This window comes from Orcinus orca, chromosome 6, assembly GCF_937001465.1.
Source record: "Orcinus orca chromosome 6, mOrcOrc1.1, whole genome shotgun sequence".
NCBI lineage: Eukaryota > Metazoa > Chordata > Mammalia > Artiodactyla > Delphinidae > Orcinus > Orcinus orca.
In genome coordinates this window covers 108,646,865-108,671,731 of record NC_064564.1, presented here as the reverse complement: position 1 = coordinate 108,671,731, position 24,867 = coordinate 108,646,865, and the positions used below count along the sequence as shown (strand labels likewise).

At 39.3% G+C, this 24,867-nt stretch overlaps 2 protein-coding genes across 6 annotated transcripts in view; one reads left to right on the top strand and one right to left on the bottom strand.

Moving 5' to 3' along the window:
• The window catches only part of RABGAP1 (RAB GTPase activating protein 1), a 159,455-nt gene extending 147,833 nt beyond the window's left edge, over positions 1 to 11,622 (bottom strand). The window contains exon 1 of one of the 3 annotated variants that reach the window (XM_012532785.2): positions 11,399 to 11,622. The gene's annotated coding sequence lies outside the window, so the exon portion shown is untranslated. Of the gene's footprint in view, positions 1 to 3,746; positions 3,835 to 11,398 lie in introns of those variants that run through there. The other 2 variants (XM_033427231.2, XM_049711435.1) reach the window with 2 other exon arrangements.
• Positions 11,623 to 11,690: 68 nt separating this feature from the next.
• Positions 11,691 to 24,808, top strand: ZBTB26 (zinc finger and BTB domain containing 26). Of its 3 annotated transcripts, none has more exons than XM_004269247.4 (2): positions 11,691 to 11,819; positions 20,417 to 24,808. In XM_004269247.4, exon 2 carries the CDS (start codon positions 20,427 to 20,429, stop codon positions 21,750 to 21,752), a length of 1,326 nt encoding a protein of 441 aa, XP_004269295.1. In that variant the 5' UTR covers positions 11,691 to 11,819; positions 20,417 to 20,426; the 3' UTR covers positions 21,753 to 24,808. The 3 variants fall into 3 exon arrangements, with proteins under 3 accessions (XP_004269295.1, XP_049567396.1, XP_033283132.1); XM_049711439.1 differs by having other exon boundaries at positions 11,721 to 11,815; XM_033427241.2 differs by lacking the exon at positions 11,691 to 11,819 and adding an exon at positions 11,826 to 13,948.
• The last annotated feature ends 59 nt before the right edge of the window (positions 24,809 to 24,867 follow it).

Genomic DNA, 24,867 nt, shown 5'->3' with positions numbered 1-24,867 from the left:
TGGAAAACAAGATGATAACCACAGATTCCTAGTTATAATTACCAAAGTGTATAAATAAGGAAAAATGGGAAAAAGAAATTTTTAAAATAGTCAAATTATTGTTAAGCTTTGAGAGTTAATAACATTTTGTTAACATTACCACAGAAACTAATTTGCTAATGTACCTTAAGAAGATGCCATATTTAGGACTTCCCTGGTGGTCCAGTGGCTAAGACTCCACGCTCCCAATGCAGGGGGCCTGGGTTCGATCCCTGATCAGGGAACTAGATCCTGCATGCCACAACTAAAAGATCCCACATGCCGCAACTAAAAGATTCCACATGTTGCAACTAAGACCTGGCACAATCAAATAAATAAATAAATAGACATTAAAAAAAAGAGAGAGAGAGATGCCATATTTTATTATGGAGAAAAATTTATTGCCACAAAGATTAATAAATGCCAAGGAGTAGTGATTTATTACACAAAAGCTGATGCAACCTTAACTGGAGATAAGTAACAACCACGCATTAACTCCTAAGAGGTGCAAACCTCCAAATCTGGCAGCACGGCCACAAAATTAAGAAGATATACTTCTGATGTTTTACAGCCAAGGTAATATATACTATTTAATGTCAAACATGAACTTAAGAACAAATTTAGGGCTTTATTTTTACTATTTTATGATCCTCGGAAAAAGGGATTTGGAGGAAAAGTTAGGCCTTATAGAACTCTACTAGATAGAAAGAACAGCCTTCAAAAAGTTCTGGTGATTACCTCGGAGGACTATAGTTGCTTTGGCAAGAGGAAAACTTCCAGGCTAAATTCTATAAACTAGAGTGTTCATGACTTGCAAACTGCCATATTTGGTCAGACTTTGCACATGAAGAGAAACAAGGCAGTTAGGGGCCAACAAAAGTTGTTATTAAGTTTAAGTGTCTATCCAGTATTGCTTTGACTTACAATTCTTCTAAAGAATAAGGATCTCAGGGTCAACGCAAAACTGGAGAGGGTCGGGGGAGACCAGGCAACCATTTTATGCCAAAAGAAACAGCTGTTAAATTAGTATGTTTTATCATGTATACCCATGGACAGCCAAATCCTTGGCCTTGGATTTTCTTTCTTTAGAACCTAACCACGGAAAATCAATAAAACAAGGCAGTTACATACAAAGCACCCAAATGTCATGCCAAACTCTGCTTTATGTACACTGGTTAAATTAGCGCTTTTTTAACCTTGGAGTTCTATCTCCAAGAAAGATTATTTAACAGTTTTATATTCATTCATTTCACATGCTTGAAAAGTGTGATATCTGATTATATTGACAACTACAAAGATAACACTTGGGCAGCATATGCTAGAACCTCAGCACATCAGTATCTATAAAGACACTCAACAGTAGAACTGATATAAGCAGTTAAAATAATCACTGTGAAATGGTGAGACCTTCAAAGTAGGCTTCACTTAAGCTGGAAACACTTTAGCTGGAAACATGCTCAACAAAAGATAACGACTTCTTTAAAAGAATCTGGGCTGTAAAGTTTAGCTGGAAATATACTCAGTAGTAGAAAATGACTTCGTTAAAGAATCTAGGCTATGGGACTTCCCTGGTGGCACAGTGGTTAAGAATCCACCTGCCAATGCAGGGAACACGTGTTCATGCCCTGGTTCAGGCAGATCCCACATGCTGAGGAGCAACTAAGCCCGTGCGTCACAACTACTGAGCCTGCGATCCACAACTACTGAGCCCATGTGCCACAACTGCTGAAGCCCGTTCTCCACAACAAAAGAAGCCACCGCAATGTGAAGCCTACACACTGCAACTAGAGAAAGCCCGCACGCAGCAACGAAGACCCAACGCAACCAAAAATAAATAAAAATAAATTTATTTTTTAAAAAAAGAATGTAGGCTGTAAAGTTGAGATATGTTTACGAAAAACCATGTCCCCTCATGTAGATAATGTGAATACACTTCTTCCAATATGCAGTAGAAAAGATAGGAAACAGGTGCCTTCACTTTTACAGAGTCCCACTAGACTACCATTTTATCCAGGTTAAGCACCTGTAAACTGCTAATAAAACACTATGCCAAAATCAACTATACCTCAATAAAAAATTTTTTAAAAATAAAAAAACAAACAAAAAAAACCCCACTATGCCAAAGAATGCCAAAATGTATACAGCTGATAGGTTAACTATCCAAATATATACCTTAATACCGATGAGCTGTTAATTAACTGTAAAATGAGTTATAAAACTGAAATGAAAAGTGTACCACAACATAGCAATAGCTCAATTTTAACTACAAAATTGAGTTGATAAAACTATATGTGAATCTTAAATGTTACCAATAAATACAAATCAATCATGGATTCAAATTTCATTAATGGAAACGGAGGTCTACAAAGGAAGATTATAAAGAACTCTGCCCCTTATTCACTTTCCGTTTTTATAAGTAAATTCGAACAAAAGCCTTAAATATATATTAAAATAGCACCTTATACACGCTAGAATTAAGGCCAGCAGGTCCTTCGTTAAAAAAAAAAAAAATTGAATGTGCACTCCCTTGGCACCTAAGCTTTTTTTCAACTTCCCAAACATCAGTTTTACGTGGAAACTCAGTTCAATTTACTCTCTTTGGTTTTTTCTCTTCCTAAATAAACAACGCAGCTGGAAACAGACACACTCACAACTTACTACTCCAGTCACATGTATGTGAATTCAGGTATTTACCTGAATGAACATATCAAATGAATTGTGAAACCCGTCTCTGGCAGTTTTCTTTTTCCACTGACAAACAAAAAAGCCAAAAGATCTCCAATTCAAGCTGGAACAAGATTTAAACTAACGGAGCACTTGTAGCGTGAGCACCAGCAGCATGATCACTTATCACTTAACACGGTCTGCTAGGACTTTTATTCCAAGATAAAGTATGGAGATGACTTTAAAGCAGGTGCATATGATTACAACAAAGTATGGAGCTGACTTTAAAGCAGGTGCATATGATTACAATCCGAATGTTAGAAGAGAAGGAACACCAAAGTACTACCAGGTGATGGACAGAGAACTCCTGGAAGTCTGGGGTTATCCTCGGGCTTTGTTGAACACCTAAAGCCCTGAAGGTTGCTGGTAATCAAAATACAGCAATGAGGTATCGGGGGCAGATACTTAAAGTATCTGGGGAGAGGGGAATACCGGGGACACTTCGATTGCAGGCGGGGAAAACGAGACAGAAACGTCAACACGAGATGGCAGACCGACACTAGCATAAAGCAAGCCTTTCAAATTAGGCGCAGCGCAGGAAGCTAGCCTGAGGCCGAAGCCAGCCTAAGTCACAGGTACAGGCCCAGCGGGCAATGGGGAGAAACTGAGGCGGAGGGAGCCGCCAGATTCCCAAATAGGACCTGTCCCCAGACGTGTAAGTCAAGAGACAAACCGGCTTTGCTGGGGGGCGAGAGGGACGACCGCAAGTGAAGGACTGGGAAGACTCACACCCACCCAGACAGGGGGAACCGGTTTGGGCAGGGGCTGCCGGAGCGTTCCCGCTTGCGCATGCGTCCTCCCCCCACGGCCGCGACTCCCCCTCCCCCCCCAATCACTGCTCCCCCTCACAACCCGGCTAGTCGAGGGAGCTGAGCGCAGTCACGCCTGCCCCGCTCCGCGGGATGAGAACACGGCTTGGCCTCCCGCAGGGGCCGTCGGAGGATCCCCCCCGGTCTTGGTGGATGGAGGGGTGGGAGGAGGAGGGGGGGGGAACACGGCCCTACCCGACCCGCCGTCTCCTTCTCCGCTGCCCGCCGTTCGCCGTCCCGGAGGCTCCGCCGCCTGGGCCTCCCCAGCCGCCCTGCCCCCGCCCTCCCCGCCCCCTACTCACGTGAGAGAGGCTCCTTCCGCCCTCCGCCCCGCCTACTGCCCTGTCTCATAGGCCCACGGCAAAGCCGAGCGGCCCCATTGGCCCAACAACAGGCGGCGGGGGCGTACTTCCTTTCCTCGAAGCCCCACCTGGGCTTTTAGCCCGCCTCCGGAGTCTGCGTCTGCGTGGAGTCTGCACTCTGGGAGCAGGACTCAATGCCGTGCTGTGTCCGCGCTTGGGCCGATAGCGGTTCTGTGCCTGCATCAGGGACTGGAAGCAGGATTGGCGGGGGTAGCAGTCTGGGTAGTACCTGTTGCGCCTGAGAGGGGTACAACCCTAAAGACACTGGTGCTAGAGCACGGAATCCCTTGCTCACCTTTAACGTTCAAATGCTGTTTCTAAAGCAGCCCTTAATGATGTAACCCAACTCACCTGCCCTTTATTGAGGGCGCAAAAAGTGCCAGGGATTGTGATAGATTCTTTTGTGATAGGTTCTTTTACAGGTATGTCACTTGGCTTTACCACAAACCTTGAGAAAGCATTGAGAATGATATGATTTTTTTTTTTCTCATTTTGTAAGGGAGTCCAGCCTAAGCAACAGAATTCAGTCCAGAAGTCAAAACTTCTGACTTTGAAGTCAAGGGCGACTGGCTACAACACAGCTACCTCGAGGTATCTGAGACACACAGAATAGAACAGAAATGAACAAGGTGGTTTCATACTGCTACTCAAAGATGGGGCTGGGATTTTATTTAAAAATTATTCGAAAGTGATATACAGAGCAACGGCAATAGAATGAATTTTAAAGTCCCTGTCCTGAATGAATTTACAATGTAGTTGGAAACAAATATTAAAGGTGCTAATTAAGTCTTGACAATTTATGAAATCTCTCTACAGCCTCTCCCTCATTCTTTCTTTATTCAAATAGCATATGCTGTTTTCCTGGTAAATGAGTCATTCGCAAAGTTTTCCTGTGGATATTGCATCTAAATCCACCAGAGAAAAAGCAAAAAAAAAGCTGTGCTCTGTTGCAGTCCTCTTTGTGACTTGTCTATTATAATACACTTGGCTGCACTCCCGCAGGAAAATAGCTTTCTTCCTTTTCTCCTCATAGAGTTATGTAACAAAAATGCACACCCATTTTAAAGTATTTAAACAACAGATAAAACATTAGGAAGAAAGTAAAATCCCCTGAAATCCTGGCACTCTTGACAAAACCACTTTTAATAGTGTGGTGACCATACATTCATGTATTTCTTGATTCATATGTATTACCCCAATATATACATAAATCTTAACATATATTTTTTAAATAAAATTTTATTACAGAATCACTACAGTATGCCCTGGAGAAAAATATAAAATAGGGACAACCTAAAATAAAAAACAAAAACATCACATTCCCAATACAAATATTAATACTTTAATATGTAGCCTTCTTTGTGTGTCTATATATTGTTTTACAAAATGAGATCACACAGTTAAGCAGTCTGCTTTATTCAATTAACAATATCTACCTTACCATTTCACTAAATTTTGCTCTCATCTAATTCCTAGATCGAATTCAAATTTTCTAACAACCTAAAAATATTTTTACAGCTGGCTTTTCCAAATCAGTAATATCATTTCAGTAAATTTTCCTCTCATCTAATACCTAACTATAATCAAATTCTCTGTTGCCCCAAATATATTTTTTTACAGCTAGTTTTCCCAAATCAGCATCCAATCCAGGCCCACATGTTGTATCTGGTTGTGATGTCCCTTAAGTATTTTTAAATCTAGCACGTAAGAAAAAAAATGGAAAGACACTGGCCTATTGAAGAAATCGGTCCAGTTGAAGTGCAAAATTTCCCACCTTCTGGATCTGAATGGTTGCTTCCTCAAGAAGTCACTGAATTTGTTCCCTTAGACCTTGTATATCCTGGAAACTGGAATTTATATCTCAAGCTCAATGGATTGATGTGGTAAGCTGGAGGCAGAATGGGAAGGTCCTTGAATACTTAAATAAGGAAAATGAAGTTCAATCTATAAATACAGGGAGCCCTTAGAGGTTTCTAAGGATAGTGCCAATATCAGATTTGAGTTTTTTAAAAATTTCATTCTGGTAGGAGTAGAAAAAGGAAAACAGGGAGTAAATAGAACACTTTGGAGGCTGCCTAAGTTCAGAAAGGCCTGAACTAGGGCAAAAGAAAGGGTGGGAAAAAAGGAACTGGGTTTGAAAGAAATATCTTCAAGTTTGTTGATTCTTTCTTCTGCCTGCTCAAATCTGATTTTGAACCCAAGTGAACTTTTTTCTCTCTATTATTATATTTTCAACTCCAGAATTTCACTTAAGTTCCTTTTTATAATTTCTATTTCTTTAATGATATTCCCATTTTTCTGTACATTTTCCAGACTTCATCCATGTTTCATTTTAGCTCAATGAGCAACTTTAAGACAGTTTTAAAGTCTTTGTCTAAATGCCATATGATATCACTTATATGTGGAATCTCAAATATGACACAAATGAACTTATTTATGAAACAAACAGACTCACAGACAGAAAAAACTTATGGTTATCAAAGGGGCAAAAGGGTGGGGGAGGGATAAATTAGGAGTTTGGGATTATAAAATAGATAAACAACAAGGTCCTACTGTATAGCACAGGGAACTATGTTCAATATCCTGTAATAAACCATAATGAAAAAAATATATATATACATATATAAAAATTGAATCACTTTACTGTACACCTGAAACTAACACAACATTATAAATCAACTATACTTCAATAAAAATAAAATACAGAACTCTTGTATTTGGAGAACAAGGTTCTTATTTCCCACCCTGGCTCCAGCAAGCCATACCAGGAATATAAACATGACTGCCTCCACAGGGTTGAGGAGTAGGAATGAGTAGGTGCTATCACACTAAAGGCTCACATTGACTGAAATTAACCTCAATTGACCAACCAAATTTTCCCCTGAAACATGCAAGCATTCAAATAGACTCCAGAGTTCCAAAACAGTTACTTCAGTTTCTGCCAGTATGATTGTTGTTTAGGTAGAGAGATGGATTCCATGTCCTTCCTACTCCGTCTGAGGAACAGAAAAAGAAAGAAATGTGAAAGTGAACAGAGCCTAAAGGATCTGTAGGACACTGTCAAGAGAAACAACATACCACTGTAAGCATCCCAAGAGGAGAAGAGAGAGAGAAAGGGGAGAAAGGATAATAATCTAACTGTAGAAAACCAAAGAAAAGAGAGAATCCGAAAGGCAACAAGAGAGAATACTCATCACATATAAGGGATCTTCAGTAAGATTATCAGACAACTTCTCATCTTAAATCTTAGAGTCTGGAAGACAGTGGGTTGATAATATTCAAAGCAATGAAAGAAAAGGACTGTTGACAGATCTGTATCTAGCAAAATTGTCCTTCAAAAATGAGGGAGAGGGCTTCCCTGGTGGCGCAGTGGTTGGGAGTCTGCCTGCCGATGCAGGGGACACGGGTTCGTGCCCCGGTCCGGGAAGATCCCACATGCCGCGGAGCGGCTGGGCCCGTGAGCCATGGCCACTGAGCCTGCACGTCCGGAGCCTGTGCTCCGCAACGGGAGAGGCCACGACAGTGAGAGGCCCACGTACCACAAAAAAAAAAAAAAAAATGAGGGAGAAATTAAGACATTCTCTGATTTTAAAAAAAGCTAAGGGAGTTCATTACCACTAAAACCACCCTTCAGGAAATGCTGATGGGAATCCTTCACGTTGAAATGAAAGGATGCTCAACAATATTTAAAGCCATATGAAGAAATAAAGATCTCCGGTAAAGATAAATATATGGGCAATTATAATTGTAATTATTGTTTAACTCCATTTTTATTTTCTACATGATTTAAAAGACAAATGCATAAAAATATTAGTCTAATTTATTACAAACACAATGTATAAAGATGTAATCTGTAGCATCAAGAACAGAAAGAGGAGACAGAGCTGTATAGGAGAGTTTTTGTATGCTACTAAAGTTGGTATCAATTTAATTATATTGTTATAAATTTGGGCTGTTAAATGTAATTCCTATAGCAACCACAAAGGAAATGTCCATAGGATATACAAAGAAGGAAATCAGAAATAAATCAAAACTTTTCACTACAAAAAATCAAACACAGAAAAAGGCAGTAATGGAAGAAATGAAAGACACAAAAGCTATAAGGCCTATAGAAGACAAATAGCAAAATGGCAGAAATAAGTCCCTCCTTATCCGTAGTTACTTTAAATGTAAATGGCATAAACTCACCAATCAAAAGACAGAGATGGGCAGAATGGATAAAACAAAAACAAAAACATGATCCATCTATATGCAGTCTAGAAAATACTCACTTTAGAGCCAAAGATATTAACAAGTTAAAAGTGGAAAAAAAGAAAAGAGAAGATATTCCATGCGAGTACTAACCAAAAGGGAGCTGGGAAGGTTATACTAAGGTCATACAAAATGACTTTAAAAAGGTTACACGAGACAAAGAAGGTCATTATATATTAATAAAAGGTTCAAAAGAGCAAGATTATATAAAAATTATAAACATTTACATAACTAGAAGAGACTTTCAAAATATATGAAGCAAAAATGACCAGAATTAAAGGGAGGAATAAACAATTCTACAATAATAATTAGAAACTTCAACAGCCCACATTCAATAATGAATAGAACAACCAGATAAAGATAAGTTAGGCATTAGAGGACTTGAACATTACAATAAACCAACTGAACCTAACAGAAGTGTACAGAACATTCCATTGAACAACAGCAGAATACACATTCTTTTCAAGTTCACATGGGACATTCTCCAGGACAGGCCATACATTAGGCCATAAAACAAGTGTCAATAGATTTTAAAAGATAGGTATTATACAAAGTATCTTCTTCAACTACAATGGGATGAAGTTAGAAATCAGTAACAGAAGGAAAACTGGAAAATTCAAAATATGTGGAAATTAGAAACATATTCTTAAAGAACAAATGGGTCAAAGAAGACCTCAAAAGGGAAATTAGAATGTACTTGAAAATGAGTAAAAATGATAAAAACATACAAAACTTATAGGATACAATGCAAACAGTAATTAGAGAAATTTATAGTTGTAAATGGCTACATTAAAAAACAAGAAAAATCTCGGGCTTCCCTGGTGGCGCAGTGGTTGAGAGTCCGCCTGCCAATGCAGGGGACACGGGTTCGTGCCCGGGTCGGAAGGATCCCACATGCCGCGAAGCAACTGGGCCTGTGAGCCATGGCCGCTGAGCCTGCACGTCCGGAGCCTGTGCTCCGTAACGGGAGAGGCCACAGCAGTGAGAGGCCCGCGTACCACACGCACACACACACACACAAAAGAAAAATCTCAAAATACCCTAACTTTACACCTTATGAAATACGAAAAAGAACAAACTAAACCCAAAGCTAGCAGAAGTAAGGAAATAAAACGGAATGGAAATAAACCAAAAAAAAAAAAAAAGAAAGAGAGAAAAAAAAAAAATCAATGAAACCAAGAGTTGTTTCTTTGAAAAGATCAACAAAAATCAACCTAGAAAACAATGGGCAAATTCCTTGAAACACACAAATTATTTATTATAAATGGATTCCAGAAAAATTAGAAAATCTCAACATACTTATAACAAGAGATTGAGTGTGTAATCAAAAACCTCCCAAAAAAGAACAGTCTTAAACCAGATGGCTTCACCAGTGAATTGTACCAAATATTTAATTTAATTAAAATATTTAATTAAGAATTAATACCAATCCTTCTCAAACTCTTCCAAAAAACTGAAGAAGAGGGAATGCTTTCTAATCTCATGAGGCCCTCATTATCCTGACACCAAAGCTAAATAAACGCATCACAAGAAAATTATATACCAATGTCTCTTATGCATATAGGTGCAAAAATCCTCAACAACATAAAAGGAAATCAAATCCAACAGCATACTAACAGGATTATTCCCCATGACCAAGTGGGATTTATCCCAAGAACGCAAGAGTGGTTTACCATAAGATCAACCAACGTAATGTATCTCATTAATAAGAACTAAGGGAAAAAACCTCATGATCATCTCAATTGATGCTGAAAAGTCATCTGACAGAATACAATGCCTTTTCATGATAAGATCTTTCAGAAAAGTAGTTACAGAGGGAAAATTCCTCAACATGATAAAAGTATCTGAAAAACCCACATCTGAATCAGTAGCTTACCTACACCTCTAAGAACAACTCATGAACAAGTCAAGGATGCCTCCTTTGCTGCTATTCAACATTGTAGTGGAAGTTCTAGCCAGAACTATTAGACAAGAAATAAAAGGCATCCAAATTGTAAACAAAGAGGTAAAACTATATTCACAGGCAACATAATCATACATATAAAAAAACCCAAAGAATCCACAAGAAAGCTTGTAGAGCCAAAAAACAAATTCAGAAGCGTTGCTGGGTACAAGACCAACACCAAAAATCAGTTGTGTTTCTACACACTAGCAACAATATGAAAAGGAAATTAAGAAAGCAATTTCATTTATAATATTATCAAAAAGAATTAAATACCCTGAAAACTAGAAAACACTGCTGAAAGAAATTAATGAAGACCTAAGTACATGGAAAGACATTTCATGTTTAGACAGGAAGACTTAAAATTAAGATGGCAATATTACCCAAAGTGATCTACAGATTCAACACGATCTCTATCAAAATTACAACAGCCTTTTCCTCAAAAATGTAAGAGCTGATCCTCAAATTCATATGGAATTTCAAGGGCCTGGCATAGCCAAAACAATCTGGAAAAAAGAATAAAGTTGAAGGCCTCATACTTCCTCACTTACAAACTTACTACAAAGCTACAGTAATTAAAAGAATATGGTACTAGTGTAAGAGCTTCAGTCACATGTAATAGAATAGACAGCCCAGCAATAAATTCTCACACACATGGTCAGTTGATTTTCAACAAAGGTGACAAGCCCATTCAATGGGGAAAGGACAGACTTTTCAAAAACGGTGCTGGAAAAACGATAACGACATGCAAAAGAATGAAGTTGACTATAGCAGCGGTGACGGTTACAATATTGTGAATGTACTTAATGCCATGGAACTTCACACTTACAAATGATTAAAATGGTAAATACTATTCATGTTTTACCACAATATCCTCCCTCTCCACCCCCTAAAAAGGAGGAGAAGCCAGAGAGCCATTTGACTGGCAAGATGGAAAAGGGCTCTAGAATGGTACTGAAGTTTACTGGTGGGCAGGACTGCGTGTATGATGCCGTCCACCAACACAAGGACTACAGGAGATAAGAAGCAGGTCTGCGGATGTACTTGAGTTCAAAGGTACATTAACACTGGACAACCAGCTGGAGATGTCTTCTAGGCAGCTGACCCTGGAGCTCAAGAGAGCTGTCTGGTCTTGCGAAAGAGATCTGTGAATAGTCAGCACGTAGTAGGTTACGGAGAATGCAGATCCCTGGGAAACACCAACATCCAAAAAGCGAGGGAGGTAAACTTCCTTCCCTCCACTTCCTGGGCCCAACGCGGCGAGTCCACATTCCTAGGCGGGAGGGGCTTACCAACACTTTAAGTGCGGAGGCACCCTTCAGGCCCACGCAGGCAGCGGACAGCCGAGGCGCTGCTAGAGAGGAGCGGCTGAGAAGGAGCGAAGCGCGCGGGGCCTGAGCCCCAAACGCTAGGGAGCCGCGGCACCCGCACCTCGACTCACGGGCGGAGATGCTCGCAGGAGTCTGGGGCACGCGCTTTGCTCCCCGCCCACAGCGCCGAAAGTCTCTCTCCGAGCCCGCCGCCCTCCCAGCCTTCCGATTGGCGGAGAGGACCGTAGGACCTGGAAGTTGTCTTTGTCCGGCGAGGGCTGCCCTTCCGGTTCCGTTGGGTCCCCCTTTGGCTCGGGTTCCCCGCCCCTCCCCCTTCCCGGAGCCCCGAGGGGCCGGAGCTCCTGGCGGTGCCGGATCCTGACGGTGGCCTTCCCCTGGGTCTGTAAGTGCGGAGGCGGCCGGAGCGCCGGGTAGGGGTACGAGGTCTCTCAAAATGGAGCCCCCTTGGGGCTCTGGATTGGCCGGGACCTGCCCTGGGATGGGGACCGAGGGGCTGGCCTAGGCCCGGGGGGACTTATGGAGCCCTAGGCCCGGCCCATGCTGTGCCCCGCCCCTTTCCCTTCCCAGCGTCTGGAGTGGGGAGCCTAAGGATGCCCCCAGGGACCTCCTCTTGGGACCCTAGCCAAGGGCACCGCAGTTTGCTTGAACGCCCGACTCTGGCATCTTGTAGGAAGTGCCAGATCTGGGCCATGGCAAGGCCTCAGGGCCATCCCGCGAGAATCATTATGAGTGCTAAGCTAGGTTAGTCTTTTGCCACTGGCAACAGCACCTTTATATTTCTGGCGCCATGTCAGGCACTGGGAATTCGTAAGATATTGTTCCAAGTTTCAGGGTCAAGTTTGAGAGCCAGATAAAAACAAATGAGTGCCCCTGCGATGTATGAATCAGTCATATATGTATGAACTGTTCAAGGGGCAGTTGCTGGGGAGGCTGAAGAAAGAAAGTGACTTCTCAATTTTATTTGTTGGAGAGGATAAGGTGGAGAAGGGCTTTTCCTACAGGAGGAACAGTTGCAATGCTGTGAAGGGATGACTGAGCATAACTTGTGTGGGAAGCGGAGGAGGGGGGCGCGGGGCTCTTGTGCAAAGGATGAGATATGAGGCTGGGAAAGTAGACCGAGGTCCAGATAGTGAAAGTTTAATCCTAAAGGAGGTGGGTACTTTTTGAAGAATTTTGAGCAGGAGACTGGTATAGTCGGATTTGCACCGTAGAAAACCATCTTGTTCTGGAGGTCAGCCTATAAGATAGGAATTTCTATAAACTGATTCTGGACTCTTTAGCTAAAGTCTAGATGCTCTCATTGGAGATTCTTTTGAAGGAGTAGTGGGATCAGTCTAGTAAGAAGTAATGAAATCCTGAAATGGAGTTATGACAGTATTATTGGAAAGAAGGCAGGTAATGCTGTAGTGAATGCTATAAAGACTCTATAATAAATTGGATGTTGAGGGTGAAAGAAGTATCAAAGCTGAGTCTTAGGTTTTAGGCCTGTGGTATTTGAAGAATGTTAATGCCATTATCAGCAATAAAACCATAAGCCTAGTGTAGATGACAAATTCATTTTTTGGATATGTTGACTTGAAGGCCTAGTGAGATAGCCACATGGAGCTGTCCAGTATAGAGTTGGAAATCCAAATCTGCAGCTCAACCTAAATGCTGTGGCTAGAGGTAAAGGTTTGAATTATCATAGAGCGTAGAGGTGGAAGCCATGGGAATAGCTGACATCAGGAAGGGGTTATTGAGAAAGAAGGGAATATTTTGGGGGAATGGTTGCATTTACAAAGCAGAAAGAAGACTTAGAACTAATAGTAGTTGGTGTAGCAGCAGAAACAGAAGTAGATGATAAAATATAAGAAGTAGATGATAAATATAAGGGTTCCAGCAACCAAGAAGACTCAGAAGTCAAGAGAAGAGAATACTGAGAAGGGTCCACTGGGACAGTTGATGCAGAGCATTTGGAGAATGAGGGGGGAAAAGATGGCATTTCTTTATCAAGAGATCATGAGTGACCTTTTACAAAGCGATTTTAATAGAGTAATGAGGTGATAATATATGAAATAATGCAGACCTCAAGTGGTTTGGTGTCAAATGAGAATGAAAAAAAGGCCACATATGAAGGATTTCACAAACAAAATTGACAGGCTTTATTTACTTACTTTGCATTTGCTTATAAAGCACAATTCCAGGCACTATTCTAAGTTCTTTTAAAAATTAACTTAATTTTAAAAATGAATTTACTTTAAAATTAATTTAATTTCCCATAACAACCCTATGAAGTAATATTCTTTGACAGGTGGGAAAACTGAAAAACAGAAGTGGTTAAGTAACTTGCCCAAGGTCACACAACTAGTAAGTGGTGGAGCAGGGTTTTGATTCTAGGAAATGTGGTTTTACCCACTGCACTAAGCAGTGATTGAATATGGGAGTCAAAAGAATGGGGAAAATTTAAGCAAAGATAGACTCAATTAATAAAAAAATGGAGAGGCTTGGAAGGAGATCCAGATTGAGAAGAAGGTAAGTAATGGATTTATGTTTGTGTTATGTATTTGTTTTTTATTTCTTTTCTTCTGTCTTAGATTCTCTTCCAGTCTGTGCCATTTTAGGTCAGTTTCATTCACAGTTAGGTCAGTTTATGTCATGCTTTCATCTATTACTTATTATCTATGATCAGGTCTCCTCTTCAGCTTCAGAGCTGTATCCAGCTAGCTAATGGATTTCTCCTTAATGTCATGCAGGCTCCTCTGGTTAAACATTTTAACACCTGACCCATGGTCATCCCCTCCAATATTCCCTAGCTTATTGAATGACACTCTGTCAAAGATACCCAGTTTCTCAAACCAAATATCTTGGAGTCATCTTGACCTTTCATCTCTTGTTTCCCACCTTGGTCATCAAGTCCATCAGTTCTTTGTTTGAAATATCTTCTAGGATCTGTTTCCTCTCTCCATCCATATTATTTCCACTCAGTATCCATATTTTTCAGGCCCTCATTATTTCTATCTTGATCTGTTAAAGTAATAGCATACTAACAGATTTTCTTGCTTCCACGCCTACTGTTCTCAGAGCCATTCTCCATAAGCTTTTATTTTTGACTTATTGAGTTTTAGCCAGTTTAAGAGTTTAGATATCATGCATTTCAAGTGATAGAGTAGTAGCCTAGGGCAGGTATTTTTGATTAGCTTGAATTGAGGTTAAGTTTGATTAAGATTAGCCATGAGGATGGAGAGTTAGGAATTTTTTAAATAGAGAAGGTAATAAAACATTGAGAAACCAAGACAGGCTTTCTGAGGAAGTAAGCATTAAGAAAACAGCAAAAAGTCAAGGACTAAGCTTTGAAGAATATACTTACCGTTACACAATTTAGTGAACCCTTGAGGAACAGATCAGCAAAAGAATGGTGGAAAACTGAGGCCAGTAGTTAAGTCACTTGCCCACTTCTGTACAACAGTTTAAGAAGAATGAACAACTAGGTCTGTTTATTCAATATAAATAACCCTCAAAAGCAATAAATGAAAATTGCAAAACAATATATATATAGTTTATAAGTAAGAAACCTAATTTTATTTTTTGTTTTCTGTGGCTAGAAATGTTGTGATATAGAAGTGTTGTTTTAAAAATGGAGGGGAGGGAGGGCGTCCCTTGTGGCGCAGTGGTTGAGAGTCCGCCTGCCAATGCAGGGAACACGGGTTCGTGCCCCGCTCGTGAGCCATGGCCGCTGAGCCTGCGCGTCCGGAGCCTGTGCTCCGCAACGGGAGAGGCCACAACAGTGAGAGGCCCGCGTACCGCAAAAAAAAAAAAAAAAAAAAAAAAAAAAATGGAGGGGAGGGAGAGTCATTAAGGAAGAAACTTAGAACCAACTGAGAACTGAGTGGAAGGAGGCTGAGAAAGGGGGCTTGTACTTTACCTATATTAAAAAATTTTTCCAAGAAGGGTATATTTCTGTAATCTTACAAAAGAGTGAGACCTTGGAGAATGCAGTGTCATGAAAGTTACCCAAAAGAAGAAAATGATTGAGTTTTATAGAGAGAAAAGCTGTAGTTTATTACAACCTCTTTGAAAAGTGGCATATGGTGTTAATGAAAGACGAAGAAAGATTTCCAAGTAGCTGTGAGTGCTAAGTTGAAAGATAAAGGTACTTTTATGAGGTAGATGAGGAAACAGACTGACATACAGCTTTGGAGTTTATTATACAGAATAGAAAAGTTTTCCTTATCAGTATTATCAGAGGCATTTTAGATAAGAAACATGGATATTTTTGCACTGCCCATCGCACGGCAGTGAACGTTGTTGAACATAGAATATTCACTGATCGTTTCTAGTTACTCCTGTTTGAACAAAGGGAAATTTTCAAATTAGCTGGAACATTTGTTATGGAAATGATTATGGAAGAATTGTGTAAATATAAATAAAGAGAGAATGATCTTAAGTGAGACTATTCCTATTTCATTGATGTTTGAGAAATGGGTCATTTAAAACTTGCTGAGAGAAACTCAGCAGTATTTAGACTTAATCACAGTAACCTAGACAACAGATGATAAGGACCTGAGCCATGCCAATGGTAGTAGGAATATAGAGAGAGAATTTGGAAATCATTCTGAGGAAAGAATCAACAGAATGTGGGGACCAAGTCTCTATTCTACCTGATCAGATCTTTACTTTCTTTAAGTTACTAGAAGGTCTGCTATAATCTAGAATTATGTGAGAGATTTTTATGACAATTATCAATAATTGCTGTTATAAATTAACTATAGTTGGGGAGTCTGAAAATCAAATATATTCATAATGTTATTAAGTCTTGTTTGTAAATGGCATTGAGTTTCATTCTACAAAGATAAATACAGGGCTTCCCTGGTGGCACAGTGGTTGAGAGTCCGCCTGCTGATGCAGGGGACACGGGTTCATGCCCCGGTCCGGGAGGATCCCACATGCTGCGGAGCGGCTGGGCCCGTGGGTCATGGCCTCTGAGCCTGCGGGTCCGGAGCCTGTGCTCCTCAACGGGAGAGGCCACAGCAGTGAGAGGCCTACGTACCACAAAAAAAAAGAAAAAGATAAATACACAGTATATGTATAGCTGATTCACTTTGTTATAAAGCAGAAACTAACACACCATTGTAAAGCAATTATACTCCAGTAAAGATGTTAAAAAAAAAAGATAAATACACAAAAGATAGAAAAATAATATAAAGTTAAAATAAGTGAGAAAGGAAGGTAAGACAAGGATAATACATAAATGCTTTACTATTAAAGTCCTCTAGACTTGACACAAATTTGGCTTTACGTTGTACTTTTTGTTCTTAAACATAAAACTTTTATTGAAGCATAACTAAATACACAAAAGTATATCAATCATAAGTGTACAGCTGAATGGATATGAGCAGGGAGATCTGAACAGTTACACAGTTAACAGGCATAAGATAAAACTTCAGCTAGCCTAGTTTCATACATGAATTTTGTCATCATGCAGCTTGGGCACAAGTTCTACCTCTAACATTTAATACTTTCCACCTCTCTTAAATTGAGCAAGTTATTTATGTTCACCAAGCTTGGGTTTCCTCATAGGCAAAGTGGAGATGATAATAATACCTACCTCATAGAGATTTTGAGGATTAAATAGGTCAACTTGGGTAAAGCACTTAGCATTATACCTGGTACTCAGCAAGGATTCAGTAAAGATTAGCTATCATTTTTCTTATTTTCAAATAAAATTAAACCAGTTCATATGAAACAAGTGTTCCTTTTTATTTTGACATTTTAGAAATTTTGTTTAAAATTTGGTTTTATGTTGTTAAAACTATTTTTTGGAAACAAACCCTAGAAAGACATTTTCCCCAGGGCACTCAAAAGAGGGTATCATGATAATGTAGAGCATCTCTACCATAGCTCAATAATAATTTCCTAGGGAACATTAAGAGTTAATTATGGTTTTTGTTGAATGAGCTGTGTAAAAATAACAGTTGGTCCTTGCCCTCAAGTAACTAACAGTCTGTTGGAAAGAGAGACTGGTGACAAGAAACAATTAAGGATAAACTGTGTGGCCTGGAAATAAGAGTTTATCAAAGGGAGACAATACAGTGGACTGAGACATTAAGGAAAACTTCTTAAACAGAATAATTTTTCCTCATATTCTTGGACTACAGCAGACAAATCAAGCACTTTCCTGAGATACCTGTTTGACTGCTTCTGTTGGTAAGTTTCTTGAGACTGATGGATAGGAAGTAAATGAAATTGTACTCCAACTCCTGTCTTTGGAACTTCAAGGAACAATCCCTGAGGATAGTTGTCTAAAGCATTACAAGTACTGTCATATTATAGATGGAAGCAATTAATGCTCATTTTTCAGTGTGCGTAGGAAAATACTGACCTGTCAGTAAATTTAGGACAAGCTAAACCTCTAAGTAAGAATGCCCCTTTTGTTTGGCCACTTGAACAGCAGTCATTTATATAATTTCTAGTTATAAATTGGGACAGTCACTGTTTCCAGATCAAATATATTAAGCTACTGTAATTGCTAAAACTGACCACAGATAGATAATACAGTTGTGCCACTTTGTTTACTGATACAGTCCCTGTGTCTCCTAGATTTTTCCTTTTCATTTGATATTCACCACCTTTTCTGTGATGCTGAATTTGCTTCTCTACATCCCTCCTCTCATCTTCATTGTGATTTTTCATTATCTGTACACTCAGAGTGCCATACAAAGGGAAAGCTTATAATTTATGTATAAATATATTTTAACATACCTGTGCCATACCAGTTCCCCCTCCTAAATCTCACCTCTCTTTCAATGACATTTTAATTCGGCTGAAATCCTAAGTTTAAAACCTTTACACGTTACTGTTTTTCATTTTCTATCTCCAGTTACCAAGTTTTTTGAAATATCTTTTTGTTATCTTTCCTTGCTCCTTATTCATTTTCATTCCTTTCTAGGCTCTCATGGCCTCAGACCTGTAATGTTTATGCAGACACCGCATTGGTCTTCCTAACAGCAGTTCTTGCTTCTTACTACTGTCAAATGAATCGCATAGGTTCAACAAATGCAAACTGAGCACCTGCCGTGTGTTTAGTACAATATCAGGTGATGGGAATACACACCAGTTTGAACAGAAGAGGGTTTGGCCAGTAATGTGGCTGCATTAAGTAGAATTTGAAGCCAAAGGAAAGAGTGTTTTGCCCTAGAAGATGCAGGTTCCCAGCATTAGCTCCATTGAATAGGGTGGAGATTCTTCTCTCTAATGCCATGTAGCTTGCAGTTTGGGGGGAAGGAACAAGTATTGGTATTCTGAGTGTTATGTTAGAAGCACTTAGTTATAGGTCCAGTAGAGACAACTGTTCTAATCTAAGGGGTTAGGGAAGGGCCCTCAGAGGAAATAAAGGAGTCAGAATTGGCTAGGAATAGTGTTATGGACTAAAGAAATAACTGCTAGGGTTTGGAGTCAGTAGAGTGCTGTCATGAACCAGGCACTGAGCAATATGAGTGAGACCTAGATTCTGCCTTTACGAGCTGGTGTTCTATGAGCCTTTGTAATTCAGTGTTCTAGAAGATAAAATTATAAAGATTGGGCTTCGGGGCCAGATGTTGCTAGGAACAGCTGGTTGTCTCTTGATTCTCAACTACGGAGTTGATGGATACATAAAGTTCAAGGTGAATTTATTGATGCACTGAGATTGTAGAGCCGCTTCTCAGGGGTAGACCTGATATACCTACTGATCTCACAGAAGACTGCTATATAGACTGGTGGATTGTCATTGTAAAAATAATAAATGTGTTGACAATATCATGTTGCCATGGCTAATTCATCCTTCCCTTTAGAGTGACACATGGGAAGCCAAGTTATCAGAAAATCGTTTGAAGAGTATGGAATCAGAACATGGGGACTTTCTCCAAAGGAATTGCTTCATAAAGGGACAAATACACAGAGTTTTGGCAAAGACACCTTCTCCATGGTTGAATGGTTTATGCTAATGTTTACCTTAATTATTCTTAAATTTACTTGATCAGTTTATATTCAAGAGGTTAGTCTTCATCCAGGAGACAATGGGAGGTCACAGAAGGATTTTAGGCAGCAGTTGGATATAATCAGATCTGTGTTTTTGAAAGATGACGTGTGATGGTGTAGAAGTTGGATTAGAGGTAATAGAAGCTGGAACCAAGGAACATTTATGAATCAGTTCTAGTAGTCCGGTTGATGAGTAATGATGGATAAATAGGGATAAGGAAGAAAGAATAGAATCTAGTAAGGATTAACTAGATCCACCTTACTCCTACTCAGATTCCCACCAAGTGACTCATCTGGTTTTTCTATGTCAAATATTTACTTCATATATCAAGAAATGTTTCTTAAGAAAGAGTTTAGGTTTGTCCAAAATGCACAGGATAAAGACCTGTGCCTTTGACACTGTCTAAAAGTTGTCCCTTTAGGCATGTGACTTTCATTTTATTACAGAAATACTTGTATGAGTAAATTCACATCAGTTTAAACAGAAGAGGGTTTACCCAAGAATGGGGCAAGCAATGTCACTGCAGTAAAATACAAAGCGAAGGAAAAGAGTGTTTTGTCTTCGAAGAAGCAGGTTCACAGTATCATGCAAAATAAAGTAGTTATTTCATTATTACTTGTTGGGATGTTTTAGGTAGTTCTTGAAACCTGATAGAATTATCATTTGAGAAGCAAAAAAAATGCCCTTGGAATAACTCAAGCACTGTTCTTGTATTAAGCATCTTAAAAAGTTGAATGAATATACCAAGCTATTTACACGGATACAAGTCCACTCCTTAGGTGCAATTGACACTTGATGTTGCTAAGGTAATTTTTAACAGCCTTTGAAAGCAGTTATACTAGCTTCCTCTTTCAAGGAAAATTTTATTCAGATACATATAAACAGGTATGACAACACAAATTTGTTTTTGGAAGGAAAACCCAGGTTTTCTTAATTGTTTGTATTTTCTTAAATTCATCCTTTTTAACATTTCTGTTCTTTAGGTCTGCCAAAATGTCTGAAAGATCAGATCTCCTTCACTTCAAGTTTGAAAATTATGGAGATTCAATGTTACAAAAAATGAACAAATTAAGAGAAGAGAATAAATTTTGTGATGTTACAGTTCTCATAGATGATATTGAGGTACAGGGGCATAAAATTGTGTTTGCTGCAGGTTCCCCCTTCTTAAGAGACCAATTTTTACTGAACGATTCCAGAGAGGTGAAAATCTCCATATTACAGAGTTCCGAAGTGGGGAGACAATTGCTCTTATCCTGTTACAGTGGTGTGCTGGAATTCCCTGAGATGGAACTGGTAAATTACTTGACGGCTGCGAGTTTTCTTCAGATGAGCCACATTGTAGAACGGTGCACACAGGCCTTGTGGAAGTTTATAAAGCCAAAACAACCAATGGATAGTAAAGAGGGATGTGAACCGCAGAGTGCTTCTCCCCAGTCAAAAGAACATCAGGGAGATGCCAGAGGCTCCCCAAAGCAGGACTCACCTTGTATCCATCCATCTGAAGACAGTATGGATATGGAGGACAGTGATATTCAGATTGTTAAGGTAGAATCTATTGGGGATGTATCAGAGGTTAGAAGTAAAAAAGATCAGAACCAGTTTATTTCTTCTGAACCCACTGCTTTACATTCATCAGAGCCCCAGCACTCCCTGATAAATTCAACTGTGGAAAACAGAGTAAGTGAAATAGAACAAAACCACCTCCACAATTATGCCCTGTCTTACACAGGCAGTGATAACATCATCATGGCCTCAAAAGATGTCTTTGGGCCTAATATTCGAGGTGTAGACAAAGGCCTACAGTGGCATCACCAATGCCCAAAGTGTACCAGGGTGTTTCGTCACCTGGAGAACTACGCCAACCATTTAAAAATGCACAAACTCTTTATGTGTCTACTCTGCGGCAAGACTTTTACTCAGAAAGGCAACCTTCATCGACACATGCGTGTGCATGCCGGCATTAAACCTTTCCAGTGTAAAATCTGTGGGAAAACCTTTTCTCAGAAGTGTTCCTTACAGGATCATCTTAACCTTCACAGTGGAGATAAGCCCCATAAGTGTAACTATTGTGACATGGTTTTTGCACATAAGCCAGTGTTGAGGAAACACCTTAAACAGCTGCATGGCAAAAACAGCTTTGATAATGCCAATGAAAGAAATGTGCAAGACCTCACAGTGGACTTTGATTCTTTTGCATGTACAACAGTCACAGACTCTAAAGGGTGTCAGCCACAGCCTGATGCGACACAGGCCCTGGATGCAGGTAAACTGGCCCAAGCTGTCCTGAACTTAAGGAATGATAGTACTTGTGTGAATTGAGTAGGGCCTTTATGCTCCTAACTAGAACTGACTGCAAACATGGCAATAGTCTGAGTCTTTTTAGGAGTGATTTTGCGAATTTGACTTCTCCAAAGCCTCTGTGCTCTGGAAGTCATAGGGGTGAGTCAAAGCACTAATAGACCAGGCAACTTGCCACTTGGAGTGGTCTTGCCTTCCTTTTGCCCTTTCCCATGTTCTGTTTTGAATTATTTATCCTGTGATGCCTGTTTCCTTTCCCAAGGAGTATTCCACCTGTCTACCTAACATTGACTTATGTCTTAGACTGACACTGTTTTAGACTTTTCACTGGGCACATTCTGAAGGTACCAACAAGTTAATAATATCACCTCCAATCCACTAATAGATGCTATGCTAAGAGAAGCGAATAATATTTTTCATTGGCAGAAAATAAGCTGAGATATAAGGAGATATTGCTGTTGGCCTGAATATGTGATAGAATTTGTAGTTGCCTTGCCTACTGATAATTCATCTGTGTCTGATAAATGAATGAATCTGCTTCCTACAATTTGTATTTGTCTTGGAGCTGGCTATAAAGTATTTTAGATTATTCTGTACTCTTTTCAACAGTATATAGCCCAACTTCACATCATTGAAGTTCACATAGACCAGAGTACAATATTTTTAGCAACACCTGCAGACAGATAGTTAGGAATCAGCATGGGGAGCATAACCAACAAAGGATAGTAGTACAGTTGTACAACAGTACTTATTTGGGAGGTCTTCCCCAAAAAGAAGCCAAATGTTTATAATTAACCTCTAACTTACTTGGTGATGCTTTTGAAGTCAGGATTGCTCCAGGCACATTTAAAGTGTGCTAACGCGTAATGGTCTCTCTGAAAAGGGGCTATCTGGAGTCATTCTCTAGGCTTTGTTTTAGAAGTTAGCCATCAGTAAGGTGAGTTTGGCCTTCAGAGCTTTGTCCAGTGTATTGTAATAGTCTCTGAATTCTCATTTCCTTGTGTACCTTAACTTCTAAAATGGATGAAAAAAGTGAGTCACAGGAGCAATCAGGTTTTTGCATTTAGATATTCTTATAAAGGTACATAGTCCCACCTTGTCACCTCTGATAGATCACTAATACAAAGTTGATTTTCCATTATGGAAAAACAAAACAACTGTTCTTCCTAAAGCACATGTTATAGTTCAGAAATAAAATTTTGAGTCGTCTTAGCTTCTGACCCATGAGTTAGATTTAGGTAATAGGAGTGTTTGAGTCCATAGAGAATCTTAAGAGATCATTTAGTCCACCTCTCTTTTTTTAAGTTGGGATATCCAAAGCCCAAAGAGGTGGCCTGGCCAAGGTTAGCCAAAGTAGATAAGTAACTAAATATGAGCTACGGTCTCCTCACTTCTCACTGTCCCTTGGCTTAAAAAGATTTAGTACATGATCAAGAATACCTTAATAAAAAGTTCGTAGTTTGTGCTTCCCCTCTGTGAATCACTGTTTGCTTTCTGAGACATCCTGGATTTTGCGAATAAAACATCACAGAAGGATTTATTTTTGTAAGTTAATTATTTTTTGGTTAGGATGAATATTACATTTTTCCTAAGCAAGTGACTGATTTGCTAGGTGTTGATTAGGAAGGGCAAGAACAAGTAAGAATAATGTGAGAAGGATCCAAATGTGAAACTGATTTTGTCTTGAAACAGTGTTTATTTAGTTTCCATCAGGATTTTGTTTTTGTTTCTGAGCTATGAGAGTCCATGTACAGATAAACCAAAAATTAGTTTTAACTTGAGTAATCAGAGGGAGTTCTTAAAGTTGTTATAATTTGATGCATTTATATGTGAATCTGATTTGAAGTATAATTTCTACCTTTTGTTAAAAGATTTTAAATGAGAATAAAATTGAGTGATAAGACTAACAGGTATCTATGCCTAATGTCACTCATTATATGGTCTAATGATGCTGCCTAGCACTCTGGTTTTTTTATGATCCAACCAAAGAGTACCAATTCTATGCAACAGTGAGACACTAACATGCTAACGGATGTTTCACTATTTTCTCTGAACATCATTTTATCACAGGGAAATTTCAAGTTGGAGTGCTTCCTCTGCTTACATTCATGTCCTGTTTTTGTTACTGGTTTGAAGACTAAAAGGCATGGGTTCAAATAAGATTGGTCTCTTTGGTTGGAGACTATTCCTGGATTCATTCAGACATTCAAGAGACATTTATTGAACACCTACTATTGCCAGGCACTATGCTAGATACTGAGGATATGAAGGTAAGATTGCTATGGTCCCTGCCCTCACAGAGCTTACAATCTCATGTAGTCTTAGTGAGATAAGGTGTCAATTTGGTTTTATCCTAGGAAGAATAAAGAAAACTGCCTTGCTTTCTTTGATCACTTTAAATTAGCATCTTGATGGTTTTGTATCACTAAATCTTCTAGTTCTCACCTTTTTCAACTGCAAACTACTGACATGGTTTACAGTGTCTTCCATTTCTTGGCTGGAGAGGTGTTCTGTTTCTGTGAGACATTTTCTTAATTTTGGTGGTACTTGACTTTTCTCTTTCTTTGTTTATACATGTTTCTTAGATTGTATTGCAAAGTGGTCAAGTTACTGATATCAAACATGTTTTACAGGGGAAGATGACTTTCAAAACTAGTCGTATTCTTGTAGAGGAGGAAGATTTTTTAAAACCTTAGACATTCAGCATTTGTATTTTATGGATCCCCAGGATAACTAAAAAGGAGAGAGGGCTCTCTTTACCATAGTTTGGTTTTTAAAAAATTACTGTGTCACAGTTATTTATTTATTATTTAATTTTAAAGGCAAACTCCAAACTGAAGTGGCTCTGAGGTAAATCAGATGTGGTTTTAATTTGTTTTAGTTTCCTTATTAGAAGGTCTATAAATGGAGGGTGACCATTGTCACTACTTCTAAGATATTATCCTAAACAAACAACCCAGAACATTTTATTTCAGCTGGTGAATAGCTGTTCTAAATCTGTTGTATGTTAGACATACTGTGAACTACCTCTTCACTTATTATGGGGAAGTTTCCTTAATAAAAGTTTGACAATTAAAGCTCTGGTGTCAGTGGTTTATTTTCTCTCTCCCCTCCTGCTTCCCTTTCCAATTGCTTG